The following is a 25,583-nucleotide window of genomic DNA, read 5'->3' on the forward strand; positions in this document are numbered from 1 at the left end:
GAAATGTGTCACTGATCTGCAAATCAATGGGCAGTTGGAGACTTCTATAGTTTTTTAGCTACAGAAAGTCTTGAACACCTTTTGGGCATTTGGGTTGGAAAGATCTCCTGGAGAAAAGAATGGCTACCCTCTCCAATATTCTTGCCTGGAGAATTCCATGGACAGGGGAGCCTGGCAGGTTACAGATCATGGGATCAAAAAAGTCAGACACAGCTGGGCAACTAACACATAAGATGCACTGTTTTTTAGAAAAAGCTTTTATATGACATGGGGAAAAATATATATACACACACGTAATAAGAATTTATAAAACTTATGCTGCATTACTGGCATTTTTCATTCATAACAACGCGCACACACACACACACACACACACACACACACACACACACATGCACACACATGCACCCTGATCTTATTGAGGAGTTTAGGCAATAAGTGTGTGTTCTTACAGATAAGACTTTTGAGCAGGTCAAATTAATGATGAGAAGATGGAGACAGCAATACATACCTGAGATATTTGAATATAGTTAATATTTGAAACCAGGAATGATTTTGATGTCATGATTTTCATCTAAATAGCTTGAAAAAAGTTTTATTTTAATAGATGAAGATGGGAAGAATATATTCTGATTGAGATGGAATAAAACCTGCAATAAAAGGCTGTTAATAAAATGCAAAAAGAATGATTTTCTAGAGGAAGAGTCTAATCTTGATTTTATTAACATTCAACTTTTGATATATTCTATACATGTTTTTAATTTGATGTGTAACTTTCATTTATTCAGAATTCTAATCATGGGGAGTGTTATCTAAAGTTATTTTTGTACATATTACAGACATTAGTATGTGAATTATATTCAAATATCTGATCTTTAAACATAATAATAAAAGGATACATGATTTACTTTTTGATTTCTTTCCTATTTTTTTTTTTTTTTTTTTTGCTTTTAAAAGGCAGCTTGAAATAGTGGAATGAGGAACATTTTGAAATCAGTCAGAACTAGCCCTCTTTCTGATTCCACCACTTATAAGCTGGGGCTCACTCTGCCACGGGCAGTGGACCTCCGTTCCGTGAATATTAAATGATATTGAAAACTAGAAAGTGCTATATATGCATATATTTGGCATAATATAAACCTTCCCTAGAGGAAACATATTGTAACCAGAAATCAAAATTCAGGAATAGATGTACCTTCTGGGATTGATTTTTCTGTCTCCTGAATAATTTATCTGTCTCCTTTGCTTTGGATTTCTCTGTGAAGAAGCAGTGTACTTAAAAGTACAAGGACATGTTTGTTTTGTAAATTACTGGGAATTTTGGTTCCCTGCCACAGGTATTTTGTTGAGACCTTATGTTTGACAAGCATTGACCAGGCATAGGAGACATGGGGTGCTGGGCCCAGATTTGTCCGTGGCAAGCTTCCTGTGCAGAGGTGGGGATGGAGGAGCACCTTGACTCTAGATGGATGTCTGAGGCCTGCTCAGAACCTACCAAAGAGGGAAGACTGACCGAAATCTTTCGGCTACACCTGCGCATATCTTGAAGAATAACTAGCCAATTGTCGGGCAAAGAAAGTGCCAAGTGTAGCTTAATGACAAGAGCAGACACAAGACTCGGTGGGACTTGAAACTTAAATCGTTTGAGGGCCCTTTTAAGAAACATATGACACATTTACAATATAATATTTCGTGAAAATGAATATGCATTTGAAACGAGAAAGAATCATAAAATAAGTATTAGCGATTCCAGTCTCTTCCTTCGGGGTCACTTTAGGTGTTTAAGCAGAGACGCTTACATGAAAAACCTTAGAAATGCTTATTGATAGCAGTCAGGCTGGTTTCACCCCTCTAAGAAATACCACAACTTCAGTAACAACCAGCTGTTATGTGGGCGTATGCAAGTGAGGGGACTCTAAGATTCCACTTCACTGGTTCATGGCAGATTTACATCTGCCTGGCTTAATGAATTCTTTGGAAAGTATTTTTTTTAACAGCTCCTGTTTGTTAGCCTAAAGCATCTTTGAATGTGGAATTCTGAACAGGTAAGTGAGATTTATGTGGAAGTGGTTGGGGTTATACCGTTTAAAAATAGTTGGTTGGTTTTCAGGCCATTTATACACGAGAGAACAGAATCATTTCTAAAGAAATGTTTGTCAGCCTGTACCTGAAATATTGTGATTGCCTTAACTAGGACGATTCAGCTTTGTCATTTGTTTATTTGTTTTTCATTGTAGCCCAAGTTGGTTGTTACAGCATCATTTGGCATTGAACCTGGAAGGAAGGTGGAATACATACCACTTGTAGAAGAAGCGCTGAGAATAGGACAACACAAGCCAGATAAAGTTCTCATCTATAATCGCCCAAATACGGTAATCTGAATTTTGAATTTGGTTCTTGCTATGGTGGTGTGCTAAGGATGATTCTTGTTGACTATTTGACAGGAGCACTTGATTTATAAACTCTTAAGTATCCTTTATGAATGTCACTATTTGGGGCGAAAAAGAATGACATTTTCTGTCTTTATAAAAAAACTAATTTAAAACAAAAAGATTGAAACATAGAAATATCTGTAATATTAATGAGTTGGATCCAATGAATAGTCTATTTTGGTGTCCTTTATTGATTTACACTATAACTACAATAATAATATAGTTAACCCAATGCAGGGTTTAAGGACACCAGCCCCCAGACAGTTGAAAGTCTGCTTGTAACTTTTGACTCTCATGAATTTAACTGTTGTTGACTGGAAGCCTTACCAATAAAATAACCAATCTATTAGCACATTTTGTATGTTATATGTATTATATGTATATTCTTACAATAAAGTAGGCTAGAAAAAAGAACTGTATTTATCTGAATTATGTTTATCCATATTGTAAGTTTATGTCTGTTTATAAGAAGAACTATCAGTACCTGCATCAATATTGTCTTATATGATATAAAACACCACAGATGTACTATATATTATAACACTAGACATCAAAAATGAAAAGATAATGTTAAATAGAAATTCATATTTAGTTACAGATGTCATGATTCACGCATTCATAGCAAAGAAGCAACAATACAATTGTTTCATGATAGCCTGGCCTATACACTAATGAATGAAATACAGTTTTTATGGCATATGGCATGGCCTTACAGTCATGTTCATTGGAAACATTGTTAAATTAAAAAAAAAATCAGTTCCCTGTGATGATAGACTGATGCCCAGTTTCTCTAAGTACCGGAGAAATAAGTATACTATACAGTAATGTAATTCTAAGTTGGGAAACAGTAGGAACTGTTTTTTAATAATACTACCACATTATTAATTTTATATTAAATATCACTTACTTTATGACTATATAAAGACAAACTAGTATCTCCACTTATGCATTCATAACATAACTTTTTCTTAAATTTTTCAATATTTCTAAGTAGCATGGTACATTTGAGAGTTTTTCAAATTGCTATAAATCTTCAAAAATTTTTTCAATATATTTACTGAAAAAAATCTACATGTAAGTGGACCCTTGCTTTTCAAACCTGTATTGTTCAAGGCTCAACTATACTAGAAACATTTACTGATGGCTTACCATATAATTTTAAGACACTCCATTCATGGATAATTTTTTTAAAATTTCCTGATAACTTTATGAGCTTGGCATTATTCCTGTTTTAAAGAAGAGGAGTCCAAGGAAAAGAGAGATAAAGTAACTTGTCTAGCTAGCATCAGGGTCATGATCTGAATGCATGCATTCTGACAGTATGCTTAATCTCTCAGCTACCTAGTCTTGTGGTGAGGTATGATTAATTTCTTTTTAAAATGTCTTTTAAAAACTTTAGAAAAAGTTATTGGTCTGGAAATAAAGACTATGTTCAGGAAAACAAAATATTAATATTCTAAACAGATAAATTATCTGTGATCCATGAAGGAAGAAAAAGCAGTATAATACATAAATGACTGTGTTTTACAATGCTTTTCCTAGTAAATTTGCCCAAATAATCAGCTTACTTCTGCATCCCTAGCTAGGTCTCCAGCTATTTATAGTTAGACTCACTGGGGTTTCTAGCAGATTAAAATTTTTTACAGAAGGAAAATTGCAAGTGTGCAAGGAATCATGTATAATTTGTAGAACTCTTGAGAGGTTATCTGTGGAAAAATGCTTAAATGACAAGATATAAGAACAGAGAGCATTAGAGCTCTCTCAGTTTGATTACCACCTAGGAAGTCCCATTACCACTTTCCACTCCAGTGTAGTTTGAGTAGTCTGTGGTTCTTCATGAAAGGCTGCACTCAGGGATTTTATTATTTTCAGTGTCTTGAAGAAGAATTATAAATTTCTTTCAGATGACCTCCAGCATGTTTTTAAAAAAGGCTTGCTGCTGTTGAGTCAAGGAATGTAAAGTCAGTAATACAGAAGGCTTTGAGTAAGAAAAGCTTAGGGGAAGGGTTCAGTTCAGTCAGTTCAGTCGCTCAGTTGCGTCCAACTCTTTGCGACCCCATGAACCGCAGCACGCCAGGTCTCCCTGTCCATCACCAACTCCTGGAGTCCACACAAACCCATGTCCATCGAGTCGGTGATGCCATCCAGCCATCTCATCCTCTGTCATCCCCTTCTCCTCCTGCCCCCAATCCCTCCCAGCATCAGGGTCTTTTCCGATGAGTCAGCTCTTCGCATGAGGTGGCCAAAGTATTGGAGTTTCAGCTTCAGCATCAGTCCTTCCAAGGAACACCCAGGACTGATCTCCTTTAGGATGGACTGGCTGGATCTCCTTGCAGTCCAAGGGGCTTTCAAGAGTCTTCTCCAACACCACAGTTCAAAAACATCAATTCTTCGGCACTCAGTTTTCTTCACCGTCCAATTCTCACATCCATACACGACTACTGGAAAAACCATAGCCTTGACAAGATGGACCTTTGTTGGCAAAGTAATGTCTCTGCTTTTTAATATGCTATCCAGGTTGGTCATAACTTCCCTTCCAAAGAGTAACTGTCTTTTAATTTCATGGCTGCAATCACCATCTGCAGTGATTTCAGAGCCTAAAAAATGAAGTCTGAAACTGTTTCCACTGTTTCCTCATCTATTTCCCATGAAGTGATGGGACCAGATGCCATGATCTTAGTTTTCTGAATGTTGAGCTTTAAGTCAACTTTTTCACTCTCCTCCTTCACTTTCATCAAGAGGCTTTTTAGTTCCTCTTCACTTTCTACCATAAGGGTGGTGTCATCTGCGTATCTGAGTTTATTGATGTTCCTCCTGGCAATCTTGATTCTGGCTTGTAATGGTAAAAGAGCAATATAGCATAAGAACCTGGAATGTTAGGTCCATGAATCAAGGCAAATTGGAAGTGGTCAAACAGGAGATGGCAAGAGTGAATGTTGACATTCTAGGAATCAGCAAAATAAAATGGACTGGCATGGGTGGATTTAACTCAGATGACCATTATATCTACTACTGTGGGCAGGAATCCCTTAGAAGAAATGGAGTAGCCATCATGGTCAACAAAGGAGTCTGAAATGCAGTACTTGGATGCAGTCTCAAACATGACAGAATGATCTCTGTTCATTTCCAAGACAAACCATTCAATATCATGGTAATCCAAGTCTATGCCCCAACCAATAATGCTGAAGAAGCTGAAGTTGAATGGTTCTATGAAGACCTACAAGACCTTTTAGAACTAACACCCAAAAAAGATGTCCTTTTCATTATAGGGGACTGGAATGCAGAAGTAGGAAGTCAGGAAACACCTGGACTAACAGGCAAATTTGGCCTTGGAGTACAGAATGAAGCAGGGCAAAGGCTAATAGAGTTTTGCCAAGAGAATGCACTGGTCACAGCAAACACCCTCTTCCAACAACACAAGAGAAGACTCTACACACGGACATCACCAGATTGTCAATACCGAAATCAGATTGATTATATTCTTTGCAGCCAAAGATGGAGAAGCTCTACACAGTCAGCAAAAACAAGACCAGGAGCTGACTGTGGCTCAGATCATGAACTCCTTATTGCCAAATTCAGGGGAAGGGTAGGAACACACACAAGTGTTCAATGTGTGTGTATGCTATTCACACATGTATGAATTCATGTAGAATTTACAAAGAATTTAAGGCTAGGCCCAAAGTACTTTCAGATGTTCTTTATTCAATCCTTACATTCTTACAAACCAGTAAAGTAGATGTTATTGCTGGCCCCGTTTTACAGATGAAAAAACTGGGTCATTGTTAGGTCACACCACAAAGTCACAGCCAGTAAGTGGTAGAGCCAAGATTTAAACTCAGTTTAATGACTTTTAACCGATGAGCTGTTTTCTTTTGCTTTATAAATGCTGTGGATATGGATATGTTTCCAATCAGATTTTTCTCAAGCAAATATCATCTTTTACCTTTTTTATTATTAATATTTGCATGCATCTCTATTTGACATTCACATCTTAATACAATATTATGCATACTATAGGCACTCAGATTATTAATTTTTGAGATATAATTTAATACATTAAGATGGACAGATCATAAGAGTACATTTTGATGCATTTTCAAAATTGCATGCACCTATATAACTCCATCCAAATCAAGATAGAGAATTTTTCCATATTTCTTCCTTTTTCCAGTCAACAATTCCCCATTCCTAGAGGCACACGCTTTCTGATTTGTACTGTCATAGATTTTTTGTTGTTGTTGTTCATTCCCAAGCTTCAAATAGATCAAATCATACCATGCATACACTTTTATGTCTCCCTTCTTTTGTTCAATATAATGATCTTAAGATACATTTCTTGTGTGTCAGGTACTAATAGTTCATTGTTTTTTACTGTTGAGTAGTATTTCATAGCATGAATATATAAAAAATTGTTTTTCTATCCTTCTATTTATGGAAATTTGGGTTATTTCCACTTTGGAGCTATTATGACTAAAGATGCTATGAACATTCTTAATCGGGTCTGTGTGTGGATCATGTGCTTCCATTGCTCTTATGTAAATATCTAGAGGTAATATTGCTGCTTCATATAGTGATATATATTTGACTTTACTAAGAACTTTGACACAATTTTACATAGTGGACGTAATCATTTTACTATTCCAGCAGAAAATTATGAGAGTTCTAGTTGCTCATTTTCTTTATCATTTGGTACTTTATCAAAATCTGCTTTGTTATATAACTGTTTAATCTTGTACTTTCAGTTGCATGATGTAACTTTCTCCCATGTCTTTCTTTTTATCAGTAATGTGTTTGTATTAAAAAAAAAAAAAAGAAACTCTCATAGATAACATTTTGGGATCTTAATTTTTTTTTCATCCAGTCTGACCATCTCTGCCTTTTAAATAAAGTATTAATATTAAATTCATGTACATTTGATTTTAAAAGGTGATAGCCTTCTCTTTCCTCTTAATAGGTAAAAATCCACTGTCACTTTCCCCCCTCTGATAACTAGCTCGCTTTCTCCCTCTCCTTATTTTTCCTGAGACCTTTCCTCTGTTTTGACTTTCCTTTATTTTAGTTGGATGTTTCTTGTCCTTCATATCTGACCTTCTGTTGAGGCAGTAATTAAGCCCAGTGGATTGGCTTTGCTTTGAGTTTAGAAAAGATACAAATTATGAGGCTCAGTGATGCATCTCATAACTAGGACTGCTTTTTTGCCAGAGGAGATAAAAACCTGGCTGCCACTCCTAAGCCTCAGGGAGGCCGTGAGGGCTCAATTGGCAGGTCACATCATTCACCTGCTGTGCTGCCCCAGGACTGCCTTTTAAGAGTGATAACAACTAGGAAGGATATGTCTATAGAAGTAAATGCATGTATGAAATGGCTAATGTTGATTTTTCCCCTGTCTTCCTCTCATTAGATCTTCTTCAAACATGCCTGCATTTCTTAGCCTGAAGAATAACCCTTCATTCAAATCCTCATTTCATTTGAACTGCAGTTATTTTTGTGATTACTCAATTGACATTTTTTTATTACGCAGTGTGATGATTTTTTTTTTTTTATAGGTTTGTAACTGTGATGCCCTAGGCTTGATAATTTGAGATGAGTTGTGTTTATCAATGCATAAAAGCAAATGGAAATGGAAATATACAGTTTGATCACAGTTAATTATATTTATTTATCTAAATGGTGCCTCCAGGACACATCCACGGTGAGGCTGGGCCTAAAACTTCCCCTTCTTGAAGGTCCATTCAGATTATTGTCTATCAATGTGCTATATAGGCATTATATTTGTGATACTATTAATATATTGAAGTATCAATTTTTAATTGTATCCATTTAAATATATGACCTTTTTTTTTTCAACCCAATCAATAAATTAAGGAACCAGAGAAACAGAAATGACCTGGCTTTTAACAATCTGTTAGTGTCTCTGAATTTAGCTGAGGGATTACCTGGATGAAATGTAATGGTTACACGCTCTCTAGGTGGTGAACTTATTTTCCGTGAGGAGTGTGTAGTCTTGCCTCGTGCCTTTACCAACAGGTTCACCAACTGTAAATTTCCTGTTTTGTTATCTTGAGATTAGTCAACATTTCAGAAAATAACTAGACGTGTACTGGATCATAACTCTAATTAGATAGCTATAACTCTCGGCTACAGTAATTTTTCCGTAAGCCACTTTCTTCTTCTTCCCTGGCTTGTTTCACTGGCACCTTTTGAAGAAACCTGTCTAACTTAAGATGTGTCTGTCCAATTCATGGCTCAATTATCATAGAGTTTATAACACAGAGCTTGGTTCTAGGAACAAAAAAGAAAACAAGCATTTCTACCATATTAGTCACTATCGTTGATGGAGAAAAACTTGGGTAGCATTTTATACATGTCTCATACTCTCATTAATTTCAGAACTGATTTTGTTCTTAAAAAAGTGAAAGTAGATTACTCCTCCTTCCCTGAAAGTGATTTAGTATTCTCCCGTTTGGAAAAATGGCCACAGTATTACCGTTAACTGGCCCTTGTGTAAAGAGAAACTTTAGTGGATTAGTTGAGATTTCATTGTGAAGACAGTAGTTCCAAAGTAAAAAGAAATAGATTATGATAGGAGTTAATTCTTTTAAAGTTGATAGTGTACATACAGTTGTAGAAATATGAACCTCTGTTAGTTAAGCTCTTACGGTTGATGAAATCATGCCTGCATCACATTTAATTTCTTAAATATACCTCTAGGTTTAAAACATTTTCTGCGATATGTTCAGTTGAAGTCAACATCAAACTGTTGAATTTCTTATGAACATTTATCTTAACTCAAGAGCCTGAGATATTGAGTTATAGGTCTGATATTTAGCTGTCTAGGCCTCGATTTCAGTCAGACACTCAGACTGATACAGATTTAGTTACTCTCCAGCCTTTTTCTGATGTAATCTCTTTTGTTCAGTGCATACTCCTGTGTTTTTGTTTTGTAGGAAATGGTTCCTTTGGCTCCAGGTTGTTATCTTGATTGGGATGAAGAGATCGCAAAAGCACAGTCCCATGACTGTGTTCCTGTTCTTTCTGAACATCCACTGTATATCCTTTACACATCTGGAACGACGGGGTTGCCAAAGGTATGTTCTCCCTTGCTGCATTCTTCAGTCGCTCAGTCGTGTCTGACTCTTTGTGACCCCATGGACTGCAGCACGCCAGGCTTCCCTGTCCTTCACCATCTCCCGGAGTTTGCTCAAACTCATGTCCATTGAGTTGGTGATGCCATCCAACCATGTCATCCTCTGTCGGCCCCTCCTCATCCTGCCCTCAGTCTTTCCCAGCATCAAGGTCTTTTCCAATGGGTCAGCTCTTCCCATCAGGTGGCCAAAGTAGGCACTCTCTTAAGGGTAATTATAGTGACAGATTTTTTTGCACCAAGAATATTTGATTACTGATGGAAAATGTTTGCAGACTTTATCTTGAGATTTAGGCTTAAGTAGTGTATATCTTAAAGAAATACTGTGTCTAAATATATAGAAATATTTGTTATATTTAATGCCAAATGCTTTGTCCTTATTTCATTAAAAATCATGACAAAAATCAGCAATATTCAATTGCTTTAGTAAGCTATTAAAATTAAAATATATTTGATTGAATATCAGTTGGCTTAATAAAATTTTATAAAATATATTTTAAGTGATATATTTTTATTTTTTAAACTGAGGTATAACTTTCATACAGTATGAAATTGATTTTTGATTTAGAGGAATTCAATTTATCATTATAAATGCAACTTGGAGAACTGGCCTAGACAGTTTGAACAACAGGTAATTTATCCAGAGTGTTGAGCTATTTGATTTACAGCACTGAAGACACTCAAGGATTTTTAAATCTTTTTACCCTGAAAGGTGTTTTCACAAAGCAAAGTTAAAAATGTCAATATTCTTGAACATGTCAGATACCAAACGATTACCACGTTTGCCTGGCATCTCCAAATAATACTGTTTCTTTATATAACTCATAAAGATTTGTGCAATCATCTTTCATCTATATTAGGGAGTTCAATATTCATTGAATCACAGAATGTTACTGGGCAAAGGGACTTTTCACAACCACTCAAATCCTATAAGATATTGGCCTCAATTAATATTGGAACTCTATAGCATCAGAATTCTGAACCATAATCTGTTAATATTCTCAAAATTGTGATTCTATTAGTTTAGACTTAAATAAAGGAAGATCAAGACTTAAAACATTTTGTATGAAGCACACTTGCTTCTGAAAAAACATTTGATAGAAGAATATATTCTCTCGGACTACAGACACAGTGTTTTGTTACATTTTGGTGTACCATCGTGTTCTGTATGTAGTTGGTACTTACACTTTTGTTGTGTGAATAAATAAATTAATGCATATACATAAAAATATTTGTGTCGTCGTAGAATCAAAGCCTTGTGCTTTTTTAAGAACTCTGGTCATCTGAAAAATAAATTTTTCTTATGTTGCAGATTTGTCTGTTTAAGCAGTCCAAATGATTACTGGATGCCGTCTGTACCTTCCACTTTTTTCAGTTAAGCATTATGTACCAGCCACAAAGAATCCAAATGAACATTTGGCTATGAAATAAAAGGGACTCAGCAAGTTATAATCTAATATAAAAGTATCAACATGAGAGGAAACCACTGACCCTGAAAACATAGTTTAGCCTAACAACAAAAACAACAAAAAATTCAGTTTAGCTCCTTAAAAGCCTGAAGGAATCTTATAAAAACTTTTGGTGCTACCTTGAGACTTTTAATCACTGAAATTCACTGTTGCCTGGACGGGGATCTATATGAGAGGGCAGAAGAAGAGTTTGCCATCAGTTTAAAATGGACTCAGCTAGTGTAGTGGAAATAAAGGTAATATATAGGGCATTAAATCTGAAAAGTGATGATTCCAAATAAGGAAGAAACCTAGATATCCCATGTTTTCTCTGGGTCAGGAAGTACTTTGTGGAATTCTTAGATGCCCAAACTGAAGATTGCTTCATGTTTTAATCATCCCCCCCTTTTTTTTATTAAATTAGTAATACCATCCTGAAGATAAATCTATTTCTATAGATTGGAGAAAACTTTAATTGTTTGAAGATTTCTATTCACATTGAATTTAGTTCATGGATGTTCATTAGGAGCTAGAAGAGATAAAAAACTAGTAAACCACAGTGCCTTCAGCATAGTGGGGTTGCAATATGTATCAACACAGATGATGTAAGATAGACTGTGATCTTTCCCTTAGAGGAAAAAACCCTTCTTGTGTCTCTTGAAGAAAAGATAAATTTGAATGGCATCTGAAGGATTAAATTCCGCTAGTTCAACAAATATTACTGAGCACCCAAATACATATCTGACCATCTCTTTAGAGTTCTGTGGCTGGATACAGGCGCTGAACAAAGAGCTGTGTAATAGGTGATGTGTTATGAGGCAAAATAAAACAGAGTAAGGGTGATGGGAGAGTAAGAGTGCTGTTTTATCAGGGAGATGTCACGGAAAGCACTCGATGGTATGACATTTGAAGGATGGGTAGAAATTTTTCATCAGGTGACCTCATGGGGAGGAGGGCATTCCAGGTTGATTGGGTCAATATAAGTAAAGACAGGAGCGTGTAAGGTTCCAGAATGGCTACTGCAATTGGTGCAAAAAAAAGTAGAGAAATGGCCAGACTTGTAAGGAGGGGCCAATTGTTTAAAATTTAGCGAAGAAGTTTAGGTTATATACTGCCTGTAAGGAATGGAGAGCACTGTTTCTTAGGAAAGAGGCAAAAATATGAAGGAAGGTAACCCTTGCACCATTACACAACGGTAGCTAGGAGATTGGATTTCAAGCTGTGCTTAGCTTTGGACCATTTATTAGGGAGCAATCAAGAATAAGAGTAAGACAGAGCAAGAGTACAAGACTTTGAACCTGAGAACATAGGAAAGTGGTTTTGTTTATTTACTACACTAGAAACAAAGGAGAATGGTTTGGGGCTGGGAAAACTGGGAGGTTTTGTGAATACTGAGTATGATGTCTCTTTGGGACATTAACATGGAAATGCCCAGCCAGTAGTTGGAAATGAAGGTCTGGGTCCAAGAGTACATCTGGGTTTGGAGAGAGACCCTTGGAATATCATCAGCTGTAGAGGTCTAGTGTTTAGTTCATGGGATCGAGTAGGTTTTACAGAGCAGGATATGCAGAATGGCATGACAAAGTAGTCAATTTTCCAGGTCTTTCAGAAATATTTCTCTTATCCCTTCAGTGGACTTTAGAGTTTCAATTGCATTGAAAGTATATGTTGCCAACAAATACTTCTGTCACTTATTTTATCCTACTTTTGAAATATATTACTTTTCATTTACTTATCTTCATAACATTGCATGTTCTCTAACATTGTAGAATTTATTTCATACACCTTTGAATCTAGTATGGCATTAACCTTAGAACTGGGTCATAGCAGATCCAAAATATTTAATAATCTACTTTTCCAGTTAGCTCCAGATGCCTCTTATTTTTTAAACTGAAATATAGTTGATTTATAATATTGCATTAATTTCAGGTGTACATCAATGTGATTCAATCATTTATGAATATATATATGTTAAAATCAATTCATAATTTAATAAAAACTACATGAACCAAAAATCCCATGTATATAAATATATATTCTTTTAAAATATTATTTTGCATTATAGATTATTACAAAATATTGAGTATCCTGCTGCCTCTTTATTCATAAGATTCTCGCTTCATTTCTGGTAGGTATAATCAGGATTAATAGGATCTGAATTTTTAATATTGAGATCCCAGGAATAGAAGTATAGGAAAGATGAGCATACATGAAACATTTAAGTATAAATTTCATGTCATCATTTAGTTTGTTTTCTTGATCTACATGAAGAAAAATAGTGTTGTAAGCCCATAAACATATTCTACTTAAAACTGCTCATTTCCCATAGGTGCATGTAAGCCACACACAATTCAGTCTGTTCTTTGGCTGGAATTTGCAGATATATTTAGGGCCTATTTGCATTTCTGCATCTGCCAACTCTGGATTTGTCAGATTGTTGTATGACAGGTTGATCTTGCTAGCTGCTGCACATATTCTAGCATATTCTATGACTGAACTGCTTTGCATACATTTCTGAATATTGTTATGCATGTTTAGTCTGTTTGGTTTGGTTGACTATATTCAAGTTACTTAAAGGAACTACACAATAGAAGAATAGCTCATCTGGATGGGGTGTCATTTTGGGAACGGGAGATTTAGTGATGGTCATATTTATCTTCTTCCAGCTTGCTGTCATGGAGGTATGGTGATAACCAAAAAAGAAAAAAAAAAGTACCACAGGAGTGCAGGGGAAAGAATTAGAAAGGAAGACATAAGAGGAAGGTGGTAGATAAGGCCTTTCTTCTGATGTGACTTTTCTATAACTTACACCAACTTTTATTCCTGCGTTTTAGGTGACTTATTTATATTCTAGACTGTAGCAAAAAATAAGAGGAAGTTAAATAAAAAAACCTGTGAAAAAAATTTTTAACCTGTAGTACAATTCTTGTGGCTTCCCTTGTGGCTCAGCTGGTCAAGAATCTGCCTACAATGTGGGAGACCTGGGTTTGATCTGTGGGTTGGGAAGCTCCCCTGGAGAAGCATAAGGCTACCCACTCCAGTGTTCTGACCCTGAGAATTGCATGGACTATACAGTCCATGGGGTCGCAAAGAGTGGGATGCGACTGAGCCACTTTCACAATTCTTGCAGCTAAAGGCTGAACTCGCTACACCTTTGCCCCTGATCTCACAGTTGCTCGGATCCACAAAAAAATTATACTGCTGCTGGAGAAGGCAATGGCAACCCCCTCCAGTGTTCTTGCCTGGAGAATCCCAGGGACCAGGGAGCCTGGTGGGCTGCCGTCTATGGGGTCGCACAGAGTCGGACACGACTGAAGTGACTTATTAGCAGCAGCAGCAGCTGCTGAAGTATCTTCCATGGAGGTGGTTTCAGAGTCATCAGAAAGCCTGCAGCAAGAGATTTTATGTTTGAAGAAATATACCAAATGGAATTGTTCCATTTCTACTAATATGGCATTAAGTTCTGTAAGTTTCAAGGATTTTTCTTGAACAAAGAATAATATTTTTAATTATAGTTTTTTGTTTTGTTTTTTTTTTTTAGAGTGAGGATGTCATCTCCTATTCTTAGTTTTCTGATAGCTTCCCCTTGCCCCATGGGTGATTCTTTATTTTATTTTTTTTCCATTTATTTTTATTATTGGAGGCTAATTAGTTTACAATATTGTAGTGGTTTTTGCCATACATTGACATGAATCAGTTATAGTTTTCATATATTGCTTATTCATGTAATTGTTCACTTTTGAAATCAGTCAACATATGTATTAATTGTCTATTCTATGCTGAAGATACAAAGGCGATCTCATGGTGCTGGAGTGGAGGCGGACACTGAGCAGTGGGCGGATGTTGTTAGTGGCCAGAGGCTCAGAGAAGCTTGCAGGACTTGTGGCGGTGAAAGAGGAGGGAGAGGCTTTTAACACAAGCAGTGGGTTTGGATGGCTTCCAGAAGAGGCGGCACGTTCACAAGGTTGTTAAGTACTCCTGTGATGAATTAGGAGATAACCAGGTCCAGAAAAGGGGTAAGGGCTCATTTGAGGAAGAGGGGATATCGTCTGTAAAACTACTATAAGAACAAGAATATTGTTGGTTGTTGGATTTTTTAAGTAAGCAGAGCCGTCCATACCTCATACTTTTCAACTCATTGACTCCAATGGTTCCATGGTGGTGGATTTCTTTTTTTCAGGTAATATTTTTGTTTCCCCTTTCTTCTTGTTTTGTTCTTGCTTAATTTGCCAGACTGAATTGAAATGTATATATAAGCATGCATACATACTAAGCAAATGCATAATGCATATGCATGTGTACATATAGACATATATGCATATGTATTTACATATGTATGTGTGAATGGATATATATGTATGGATATTTGTGTGTTTGTCTTGTGCAAGTCTTTATTACTTCCCTGATGGCTCAGCAGGTAAAGAATCTGCCTGCAATGCAGGAGACACAGGAGATGTGGGTTCGATCCCTGGGTCAGGAATGTCCTCTAGAGGAGGGCATGGGAACCCACTCCAGTACTCTTGCCTGGAAAATCTCATGGACGGAGGAGCCGGGCAGGCTATAGTCCACAGGGTTGCAAAGAGTCAGACACAACTGAGTGACTAAAATTCCCAGCACAGGTTAATAGTGGGGCTTAACTTAGGAAGTATGTTTTGTTGGTTACTCTATGTAGACTTCTCCTACCTGAATATTTTGAGATTTGCCATTCACATTTTTATAGATCTATTAAAACACATTTTTCGGGTAAGACTCCCAAACTCTTAATCTTAACCGCATATCTCAATCTTCCTTCCTTTTTGTACTACAACTGATGTTATTCCAACTGCATTCTGCTTGAATTGTAGCACCCAAACAGTACACACTTGATATAAACATGTTTTCTGTTTTACATTAACTGACCCATTTATGATATTTTGTGGCTTTCTTTGTTAAAAGGCAGCTCATTAAACTGGAAACCATAAAGAACCATCTGGGATTAACTGTTGTCTCATTCCTGGGGGATAAATAATCAGCCTTTAGTTTCACTTGTGTGGATTGAATTTTTTGAATATCTGTATACATTAAAAGTGTTTTGTGTTGTTTAAAGAACACCTTCACATTGTCGCCTTTTGTACTGAGATAGAATTCACTTTTGTGTCTTTATTTGAGACACAGAGTTTTATTCCCACCTGAATGTCTTTAAGTTTTCCAGAAGAATTTAAGTATTATGCTGATCCTACAAAAACCAAAGCAGTGTATTGGGAGGTTATAGGGCTTTTCTGAAAATATATTAGGTCATCTAATGTCTTTACTTTTAAGGAAAGTAGGATATAAGTGCATAAAGTAACAGATTCAAAAGAGTGAAATGCAGCATGCGTGTGTTGTAGGGGTAAGCACTGATGATCAATAGTATTTTTGCCTCATACTCAAATATACTTCAAAATGCCATTTTTTGTTTCTGGTTAATTTTGCATACTGGAATATAATTTGTGGGTTTTTTTTTTTTTTTTTTTGAGCACAGTTTATGTATTTTCAGAGGTTGAACAGAGTTTATCTATTGCATTTTAATTATCATTACCTGGAAAATATGATTAGAAACAAAAATGCTTTATCATATTAATTTTAACACATGTTAGTATTATAAGAAAGAAACTATCTTTTTAAAACTAATCTTTCAGTGTTTTTACTCTTGAACTTCTTATGAAAGATCTACATGGAGTGTATGATATTATGCAGTTTTTTCCTACACTGTACTAAATAACCAGAAAATTGAAAGCTGTCATCTGAATATGTTAGAGGCAAGACCAAATTTCATATTGAGAATCTAGATTAATGAATAGACAAATGATGCCAGATGAAAATTTTATACTCATTGTTAAAAAATTAAAAGTAAGTGGATATTAAAGATCAATGATAAACAGACATGGCTTTTCTGTCTCTGTTAGCTCTGTTTTCATCATTTTTAATGAGAATCTCTGGTAATAACCTCTAATTTTTTGACATTTCTGTCTTTTGTGTGGGGGAAAAATAAAAACAACAGTAATTGCTAGAATTAATGAAATAATTTTGCTTGTAAGATGTTAAATTATTGACTGTATAATTTTAAGTTTTTTCATGCAAATTTTCATTTTTAAGTCTAACTTTTTTGGGGTCAAATGATTTAAGTAGCCACCATTTTATAGACAAAGCAACACTGTAAATAACCTTTAAAGAAGGGTTCACTTGAGAGGTAAGCGGAAATTTGACAAGCTGTCCTTTAAATTATCTTCTAAGTTTTACAAATGAATTACTAGTCATTTATGTTCACTTTGGCCTTTTATTCCTATCACTTCCAGTTGATTACTCTTATTTTCTATCATTTAATATAAAAAAATTTACCCTTTTGTAATGATATTTAGAATTATTAATTAAAAATGACCTCTAAATGCAGGGACAACAGACAGGTGAAGAGAAATTCTAAAATATCTTAAGTGAAATCATGCCTGATATTAAATTTCACAGAATATTGGTAGCATATTGTCTATCAAAAAACCTCCTAGTTTATCCTTTACCAGATGAATAAAACTTTTTAGAAAAGAGTGTTTGCAAATTGATTCATGTAAAATTCATCAAGATTTTGAACTGTAGGAAAAGACCTTCTCAATAGGACAAAAAATTAACAAAGTACATGGAAGATGTGTACAGTATATACTGATTGAAGACCTGCTCAGTTTATATGGGAAAATGCATGTGTGAAAATTATTGGCAGGAGCTTAGGATTTCTAATTCTCCCAAGATGATCAAAAGAGCCAGCTGCATGCTAACCATGTCATACAAGCTAGAAAGCATACCTGTCAAATGCCAGCAAAGCTCCCTGTGACATTTGCCAGGAGACCAGGTGTTGCTGCTGATAGATAAAACGTATTCCACAGCTTGATACCTAAGTTTAATCAGTGGTACCTGAGGAAAGCAGCAATTTTAGTAACAAACAGAAAGTCAACTTCGTTTTCATTCTCCTGACTCATGTATGTGTGTTATAGTTACAGAGCTGTGCCAGGATAGTTCAGCCAGTAGCACGTTCATTAATTAGAGCCATATGTGCCCTTTCAGGTAAAATAATTATTTTCTTCACAGAGGGATTTATAGTTGCTCTACTAAGTGATGTTTGAAAATGCTTGTGAGTGAACTATAACATATTTCTTAGCAAGCATTCACTTTCTCGCTCTGAATATTCACATCCTGAAGTCATTGTGAGCCAATAATGATTAATGTTTATAATGAAGCAACAAATGAAATTAGTTATTAAATTTGCTGTTAGTTCTTATCTGTGATGACTCTTGCACTTACTTTTCAAATATTAATCTTGTATTAACATTGAACACATTCACTGCCAAGAAGACCTGCTCACAGACTGATTCATGAAAGCTGCGGTGCTTGGTGTAACAGTCCCTACTTTTCCCCAAAATGTAATATAAGGAAAATCTGTCGGCCTCAGATCTAACTCATCGGGAGTTAGACCTGAAGAACCGCTCAGCTCTAATACTGCGATAGCATGGTCCTTCAGGTTAGCATTTTAATGAGACTCCAGTTAGAATATGACTGTTTCCTCTGGGCATCCTATTATTATTTAATACTATCAGGGAAGAAATACTCTTATGGTAGTCTGTCTTAGGCACACAGCTCTCTTTGACCTTTCTGTGGACTTCATTTTGAAAGTTTTCATTTTTGTTATGGAAATATGTGTTAAAATGCAGTGTTGATAATTGATGTTACCCCTGGAAACTTTTCTCTTTTTTCTTGAATGTGATTCTGTGAAATCATGTTTTCTTTAGAAAGTCCAGAATGGTCTGTGAGAAGGAATTCTATAAATGGACTGGTACGAACAAATTATTCTATGTTTGTTGTTGGAGGTGTCAGAGAAATAGTGATTCAGATACAATTATTAATACGTGACAGCCAAAGTTATTTATAGCTTTAGAATATGAAATACTTTAAACAGGAGCTTTTCTTCAGTGGAGAGTATGAAGAAAGAGCGTCTTTTAACACAGTGTTTATTGATTTTAACTTCATCTCTTCTTTCCTTTAGGGTGTGGTGAGGCCCACTGGGGGATACGCTGTAATGCTTAACTGGTCGATGTCTTCCATATATGGACTTAAACCTGGAGAGGTAATCGTGGTTTTAAATTCATATTATATGACATTTCTCTAATTAAGATATATGCATTTTATTTTCTTCTTATTGTTTAGGTGTGGTGGGCAGCTTCTGACTTAGGCTGGGTTGTTGGACATTCCTATATCTGTTATGGACCTCTTCTACATGGAAACACTACAGTTTTATATGAGGTAATAAAATAAAATCATACCACATATACATAGTGTTAATTTTACTGAAAGTTTCTGAGAAGTAGTCTAAGTAGGAACAAAAAAAAAAATTGAATGGGGACAGGGAACATTTTTATGTCTTCTTCCAGTTAAAAATATGATTTCATAAGACAGAGAAATATATAGAAAAAAATAAACAGCTATTTAAATTGTGTTGAACAAAGCCATAAAATTATATTCTGAAAAATATACACTAAAAAGCTTCATGTCTGTCCCTTTCTAGAAAATATCATTGGACTGGTCCTGATTTAGAACCTTAGAAAACAGTCATCACAAAACAGAGATTTACCTTTTTTGTGTTTTTAGAGAATTAATGGATTTCAACTATATGGTTTCTTTATTTTAGCAGATATTTTTGGTAGTTTCAGATGATTGTTATATGTATAAGGAAGAGAGTCCTAGACTGATCAGATTGAGTCTTCATAGCTTTAAGATTCAGTTGCATGGATTAATGTTACCCAGGAATAATATTTTTGTGTGTATACTAGAAAATTCTGCTCTTATGCCTATTCTATTTAATTTTAGTAAATGCCTTGTATAAATACTTAAAACACACGTCGGATTTGTAGGATATCAGAAGTTGAGAGGAACAGTAAAATGGTAGTTTGCTCAATCAGTACACAAAATAATCTTGGACTTTCAGGATAAAAACACACAAGATGGGAGAATATGGAAATCCTTTTATAATTATATTAAAAATATAATTGCAAAAATGAAGTCAGGGAAATTTGAGTTGGTTGCAATTTATGTAGTTAAATCCCTGTGATTATAATTGTCTGTAGTTCAAACATCAGTGGTTGATAGGATGACTTTAAAAAATAGTGACCATATGCAATAGTATAATCTTATTTCCCTTTTCACATTTGGAAATTTATGTTCAGTTTAATGAGGAGGAGAAAAAAAATAATTAACTTATTAGCATTTGGATAAAAGGGAATAGAGTGAAAATGTCATACAAGAAAGCGATGAAGGAATTGTGAATGGTTAGTCTGATAATAGTAATATATTTAGTGTGCATATATGTTAAGAATCTTTTGGCATTTAAAGAGTTGCCACATAGTAATGTAGTAATGTGGAATTCCAGAGACCTATCTTTTGGGCATAATCAGAGAAAATTTGACTGTTCATTAGTAGAATAGGCAGCTTCTGAAATAGAAGGCTCTCTTTCACTTAAAGTCTTTCAACATCAAGAGAGGAATCTGAAGAAGAGAATTTTATATGTGAGGTGTGGAAAATAGTATTAGATTATGTCAAAGTTCTTTAAGATCTTAACATTCTGCAAGTCAATGATTCCAAAAAAATCACAGACTGTTGTTAATCTTTGTGGCAATCTCCTAGTCCCAGCCAACATTTAAAAGCATGGTTATTCCCGCATTTTCGGCTGGCTGGTTTTCTGTATTGAAATGCTCAGAGATATTAAGGCAAACTTTGACACAAATATTATGCCATCTTGTACTACTCCTCACCTTTTATAATATGCCTCTGTCTGTAGACTTAATATGTCCTGTGGTGTTTGTAATAATTAAAATGTAAAATAATCTTGACAGTTGTGTCCCATACTGAAATTCTTGCAATAGAATAAGTGTTTTTTATTAAAATAATAATTTCCTTTGAAGTAAACAAAATAAGCCTTAACACTAAATACTTATAATAAATTGTGGAATTGCTAATATAAAATGACAAAGTCAAAGATGCCATTATATTGATAAGTATTTATAAGTATTAGTTTGCCTTTAGGACTATAGTACATGTAATTTTTGAGCATGTACCATTGGCCTTTTAAAATTTTTTTAAGCTTATTTAAAACAATTGTAACACCATTAAAAGGGCTCTGTTGTTTGTCTTTATCTTGAAATGATGAGCTCAAGAACAGTGTAGATGCTCTATCAGTATTTGTTGTACAAAAGAGTGATTTTTTTTTCTTTTTTTTAATCTTTTAAATCTTATCTGTGCACTCGGGTTTCTTTCCTATAACTTATAAACATCCTCAATTCTCTCTTATTATAAAACAAAGCCTTTTAGACTCCTGCACATTTCTAACTATCACATCTTTATATTCTTCTCCACTGAGTCCTTGGAAAAAATACCCTTCCCGTATTGTCTGAACTTTATATTCTTCCAGTTATTCTCCATCCCAGTGAAGTCCAGTTTTTCTCCACACTGTTTCATAAAGCTACTGTATCAGAGGTCAGTGGTGGCTTAGTAAGGGACAAAGTCGAGGATTTTCTTCAGTTTGATTTTATTTTTTCTCTCAATGGCATCAACCCTGGTGACTGTGTTTGGTGATGGTAATTCTCTCTGCTCTCTTGAGTCCCCATATCCTTTTGCTATTGTTTAGGCTATTTCTTTTGCCTTACATGACTTTTCCTCTGTCTTTCCCTGTTTGGTTAATCCCAGCTGTCTTGTAGACTCTGATTAGATATAATCATCGCTTGGAAAATTTCCTCAAAGTCTTTGACTGCTCAGTTCCCCTTTCTGTGGTCCCATTGCCCCTTGAATTTATGTCTGTTGGTTAGCTGACCCCACTATTCTGAAATTATATCTAGTAAAGGGAGGGCCTCACAAGCCAGTCTCAGTGTAGTAGACAATAGACACTAAACATGCAGTAAGTCCTTATGGAGCTAAATTGGACGCTACTTTTCTGTTCTCATTCTGCCTCTCTGACATTCTGTCTTCCGTTTCCTCCCTTGATTTCTTTTACTTTGATCCTCAACATTGGGTGATAGTAGAGTCTTGTTCTTAGCCCTCTTTTCTCATTCTGCTTTTATTTCCTGGATAATCTCCATGCAATTGGATTTGAGTATTACTAATTAAACCCAGGCTCCTAACTCCTCCTGTCTATGTCTAACCTTCTTGCTAAGCACCAGCTTATTATTAGGGACTTTCAGATGGCCTGGCATCCCTTATGATCAAGGTGCTGTGAAATGAACTCACAATCTCTACTTTTCCCTACAAAGACATTTCTTTCCATGTATTCTGCAGTGTTGTTAACGTTACCTGCTTTTACTCAGTTGGCTAAACTAAGGATCGAGAAGTGATCCTAACTCCATTCTCCTTACATATCCTATTCTATTGCTTACCACATTTTGTTGAGTTACATTTTTTGTTCTTGTTGTTCATCTGCTCAGTCATGTCTGACTCTTTGCAACCCCATGGACTGCAGCACGCGAGGCTTCCCTGTCCTTCACTGTCTCCCGGAGTTTGCTCAAGCTCATGTCCACTGAATCCATGATGTCATCCAACCATCTCATCTTCTGTCACCTCCTTCTCCCTCTGCCCTCAGTCTTTCCTAGCATCAGTGTCTTTTCCAATGAATCGGCTTTTCACATCAGGTAGCCAAAGTATGGGAGCTTCAGTCTCAGTCCTTCCAATGAATATTCAGAGTTTATTTCCTTTAGGATTGACTGGTTTGATTTCCTTGCTCTCAGATGTGAAATGACAGGGTAAAACGTGTTTGAGGAACTTTCAATGAATCTTTGTGTTGGCTGCTATAAGATGCTATTTGAGAGGAGTTCAGTTGCCTGTAAGAAGTCTGGCCAGATTTTGGAGCCCAGGAAAATAAAGTCTGTTACTGTTTCCATTTTTCCTTATCTATTTGCCATGAAGTAATGGGGCTGGATGCGATGATCTTCATTTTTTAAATGTTGAGTTTTAAGCCACCTTTTTCACTTTCCTCTTTCACTTTCATCAAGATTTCCTCTTTGCTTTCTGCCATTAGGATGGTGTCATCTGCATATCTGAGGTTATTGACATTTCTGCCAGCAGTCTTGATTCCAGCTTGTGATTCATCTAGCCAGGCATTTCACATGATGTATTCTTATTTAACATAAATTAAATAAGGGTGACAATAAGAAGCCCTGATGTATTCCTTTCCCAATTTTGAACCAGTCCATTGTTCCATGTCCAGTTCTAACTGTTGCTTCTCGACCTGCATATTGATTTCTCAGAAGGCAGGTAAGGTGGTCTGGTATTCCCATATTTTAGCACCTGTCAAAAGTGTCCTCTTGTTTCTATGCCTCCCGCCACATAGTCAAGGCTGTGACAGTTTAGTAAGCATGTTGCTGACTGGTGTGTATTCTATGTTTGGTCTCTGATCTCACTTGTGCCTGTGCTTTCCAGTTGTATATTTCAGGGCCAGTCTAGACCATGTTCTAATAAATACTCCTGCCTTCAGATGTCTTTCCAGGCCATCTCTACCCAAACTCTAATTTCTGAGCTCTCCTCATTATCCATCTAAAATGCAAAGATTAATGCAGAACTTCGTTGCTTAAATTTTTTCAAAGGGTTGAGTTCTGCCTCCAGGAAGTTAGAGATGACATACTATTCTTCTATTCCTCCCGCTAAGTAGAACTGAACATTTTAGGCATTATGTCTAAAACAAATGTAAGACTAAAAGATGGAGAGAAGAAGGAAAATTGACTTTAGGGAACTTGTGATTTGAGAAACAACATAGTGAGGAGACCTTGGCTTTCTTTTTCCCTCACATGTCTTAGATTTGTGTCTAAAGAAGCTGACAACCTAGAAGTGCCAGCAACTGCAGACAAAGCAAATCACAACGAAACTAAACACTCTGAAAAGGAAAACAACAACAACAACAACAAAACAACAAGCCTGACCTCTCAAGCCAAAGGTTTAGGAAGGAGCAGCTTAAGACATGAAACTTTTAGATGGCTCCATTCCAGACAAATGACACAGAAAAATCCATGATTCCAGCCCCACTGCCAACAGCAAAGGCTGAGTGGGAAGTTTAGACTTCCACAATTGTTAGGCTTTAAGGAGGAGCTTAATCCTAACCCTCTTCCCACAGGGTGGTGTCAGAGGAGTTTAATTACAGAACCAAGATTTTCCTTCCTGTTAGGTTGTAATGAGGACCCGTTGAACAAACAGTAACAGTAGAGAGCAAATAAGGAGCTTGGACTTATCCCCCTAACCTTCCAGTAATGAGATACCCCTTCCATTCTGCATTGGGATAGAGTCAGTGGAAGCCTTGTAGAGAGTCAGGATTTTGGAAGAGACCACGTGTCTCTTCCCTGGATATCAATGGAGGCCTTGTTGGGAGCAGGAATAGGGAGGTGCCATTAGAAGCCTATGATTAGAATGGGAACCAACCCAGAGTAATGAGGAGCATTCTCCCAAGCTATTCTCTTCTCCAGGGGCTCTTTCCCACCCGGGAATCAAACCCAGGTTTCCTGCATTGCAGGCAGATTCTTTACCATCTGACCCACCAGGGAAGCTCCAACTGGCTATCAGTGGAGGTCAAATGATGAACCTGGATTTTTACCCCCTATGTCTTCCTTCTTTGCTGGAGTGAAATCTAAATAAACCACCTGAAACAAGATTTAAATACGAGTCTGTCTCGTAATACCAAGAAACTGTCCAGGATTTGATGACCTCATCCCAAGAACTAAAAAGATCTCAAGCTGAATGAGAGGAGACAGTTGGCAGGTGCCAGAACTGAGATGACAGAGATGTTAGAATTATCTGACAAAGGTTTTAAAGCAACTGTGGTAAAAGTGCTTCAACAAGTGATGATGAACATTCTTTAAACATTCTATTTTTTTAAGGTCAGAAAATAGTTACAGTTAAGAAATTAAAAGTTTCAGCAAAGATATAGATGCTATAAAGAATAATCATAGGGAAATTATAGAGTTGAAAAATGTAATAACAAAGATAAAAACTCAGTGGATGGGCTCAATACCAGAATGGAGGGGACAGAGGAAACGCTAATGAACTGGAAGAAGCAGCAGTAGAAATTATCCAATCTAAACAACAGAAAGAAAACAGATGGAAAAGAAACAACTAACAGAGCCTCAGGGATATGTGGAATGATAACAGAAAATATAGCATTTGTGATTTCAGTCATGAAAGGTGAGGAGAAAGAGAGCAGGCCTGAAAAAAATGATGGAAAGCTTCTGAAAACTTCTCATCTTCTCAGATTTGGCCAACGATATATATCTGTTGGTTCAAGGAACCGAGTAAACCCTCAAACAAGGTTACTCTAAAGAAATCCACATACACAAAAAAATCTTAAGCTTCTGAATATTGAAGGCAAAAAAAAAAAAAGGATTTCTTAGCTGTATGGGTAAAACCCTTTGAATGATAGGATTTTTTAGAAACTATGGAGGTCAGAGGAAAGTGACAGAATGTTTTTCAAGTGTGAGAAGAAAGGAACTGTCAATCCAAAATTCTGTATTTATGCAAATATATTTTGAAGATAAA

General features: G+C 36.0%; 1 protein-coding gene across 2 annotated transcripts in view; it reads left to right on the plus strand.

Moving 5' to 3' along the window:
• Positions 1 to 25,583, plus strand: part of ACSS3 (acyl-CoA synthetase short chain family member 3) — a 162,395-nt gene that overhangs the window by 52,898 nt on the left and 83,914 nt on the right. For both annotated transcript variants that reach the window (XM_065934157.1, XM_065934158.1), the window contains 4 exons: positions 2,238 to 2,372; positions 9,380 to 9,520; positions 19,069 to 19,149; positions 19,230 to 19,325. In XM_065934157.1, the coding sequence (XP_065790229.1) occupies positions 2,238 to 2,372; positions 9,380 to 9,520; positions 19,069 to 19,149; positions 19,230 to 19,325 (453 nt within the window). The remainder of the gene's footprint in view (positions 1 to 2,237; positions 2,373 to 9,379; positions 9,521 to 19,068; positions 19,150 to 19,229; positions 19,326 to 25,583) is intronic.

This window comes from Muntiacus reevesi, chromosome 4 (genome assembly GCF_963930625.1).
Source record: "Muntiacus reevesi chromosome 4, mMunRee1.1, whole genome shotgun sequence".
Taxonomy (NCBI): Eukaryota; Metazoa; Chordata; class Mammalia; order Artiodactyla; family Cervidae; genus Muntiacus; species Muntiacus reevesi.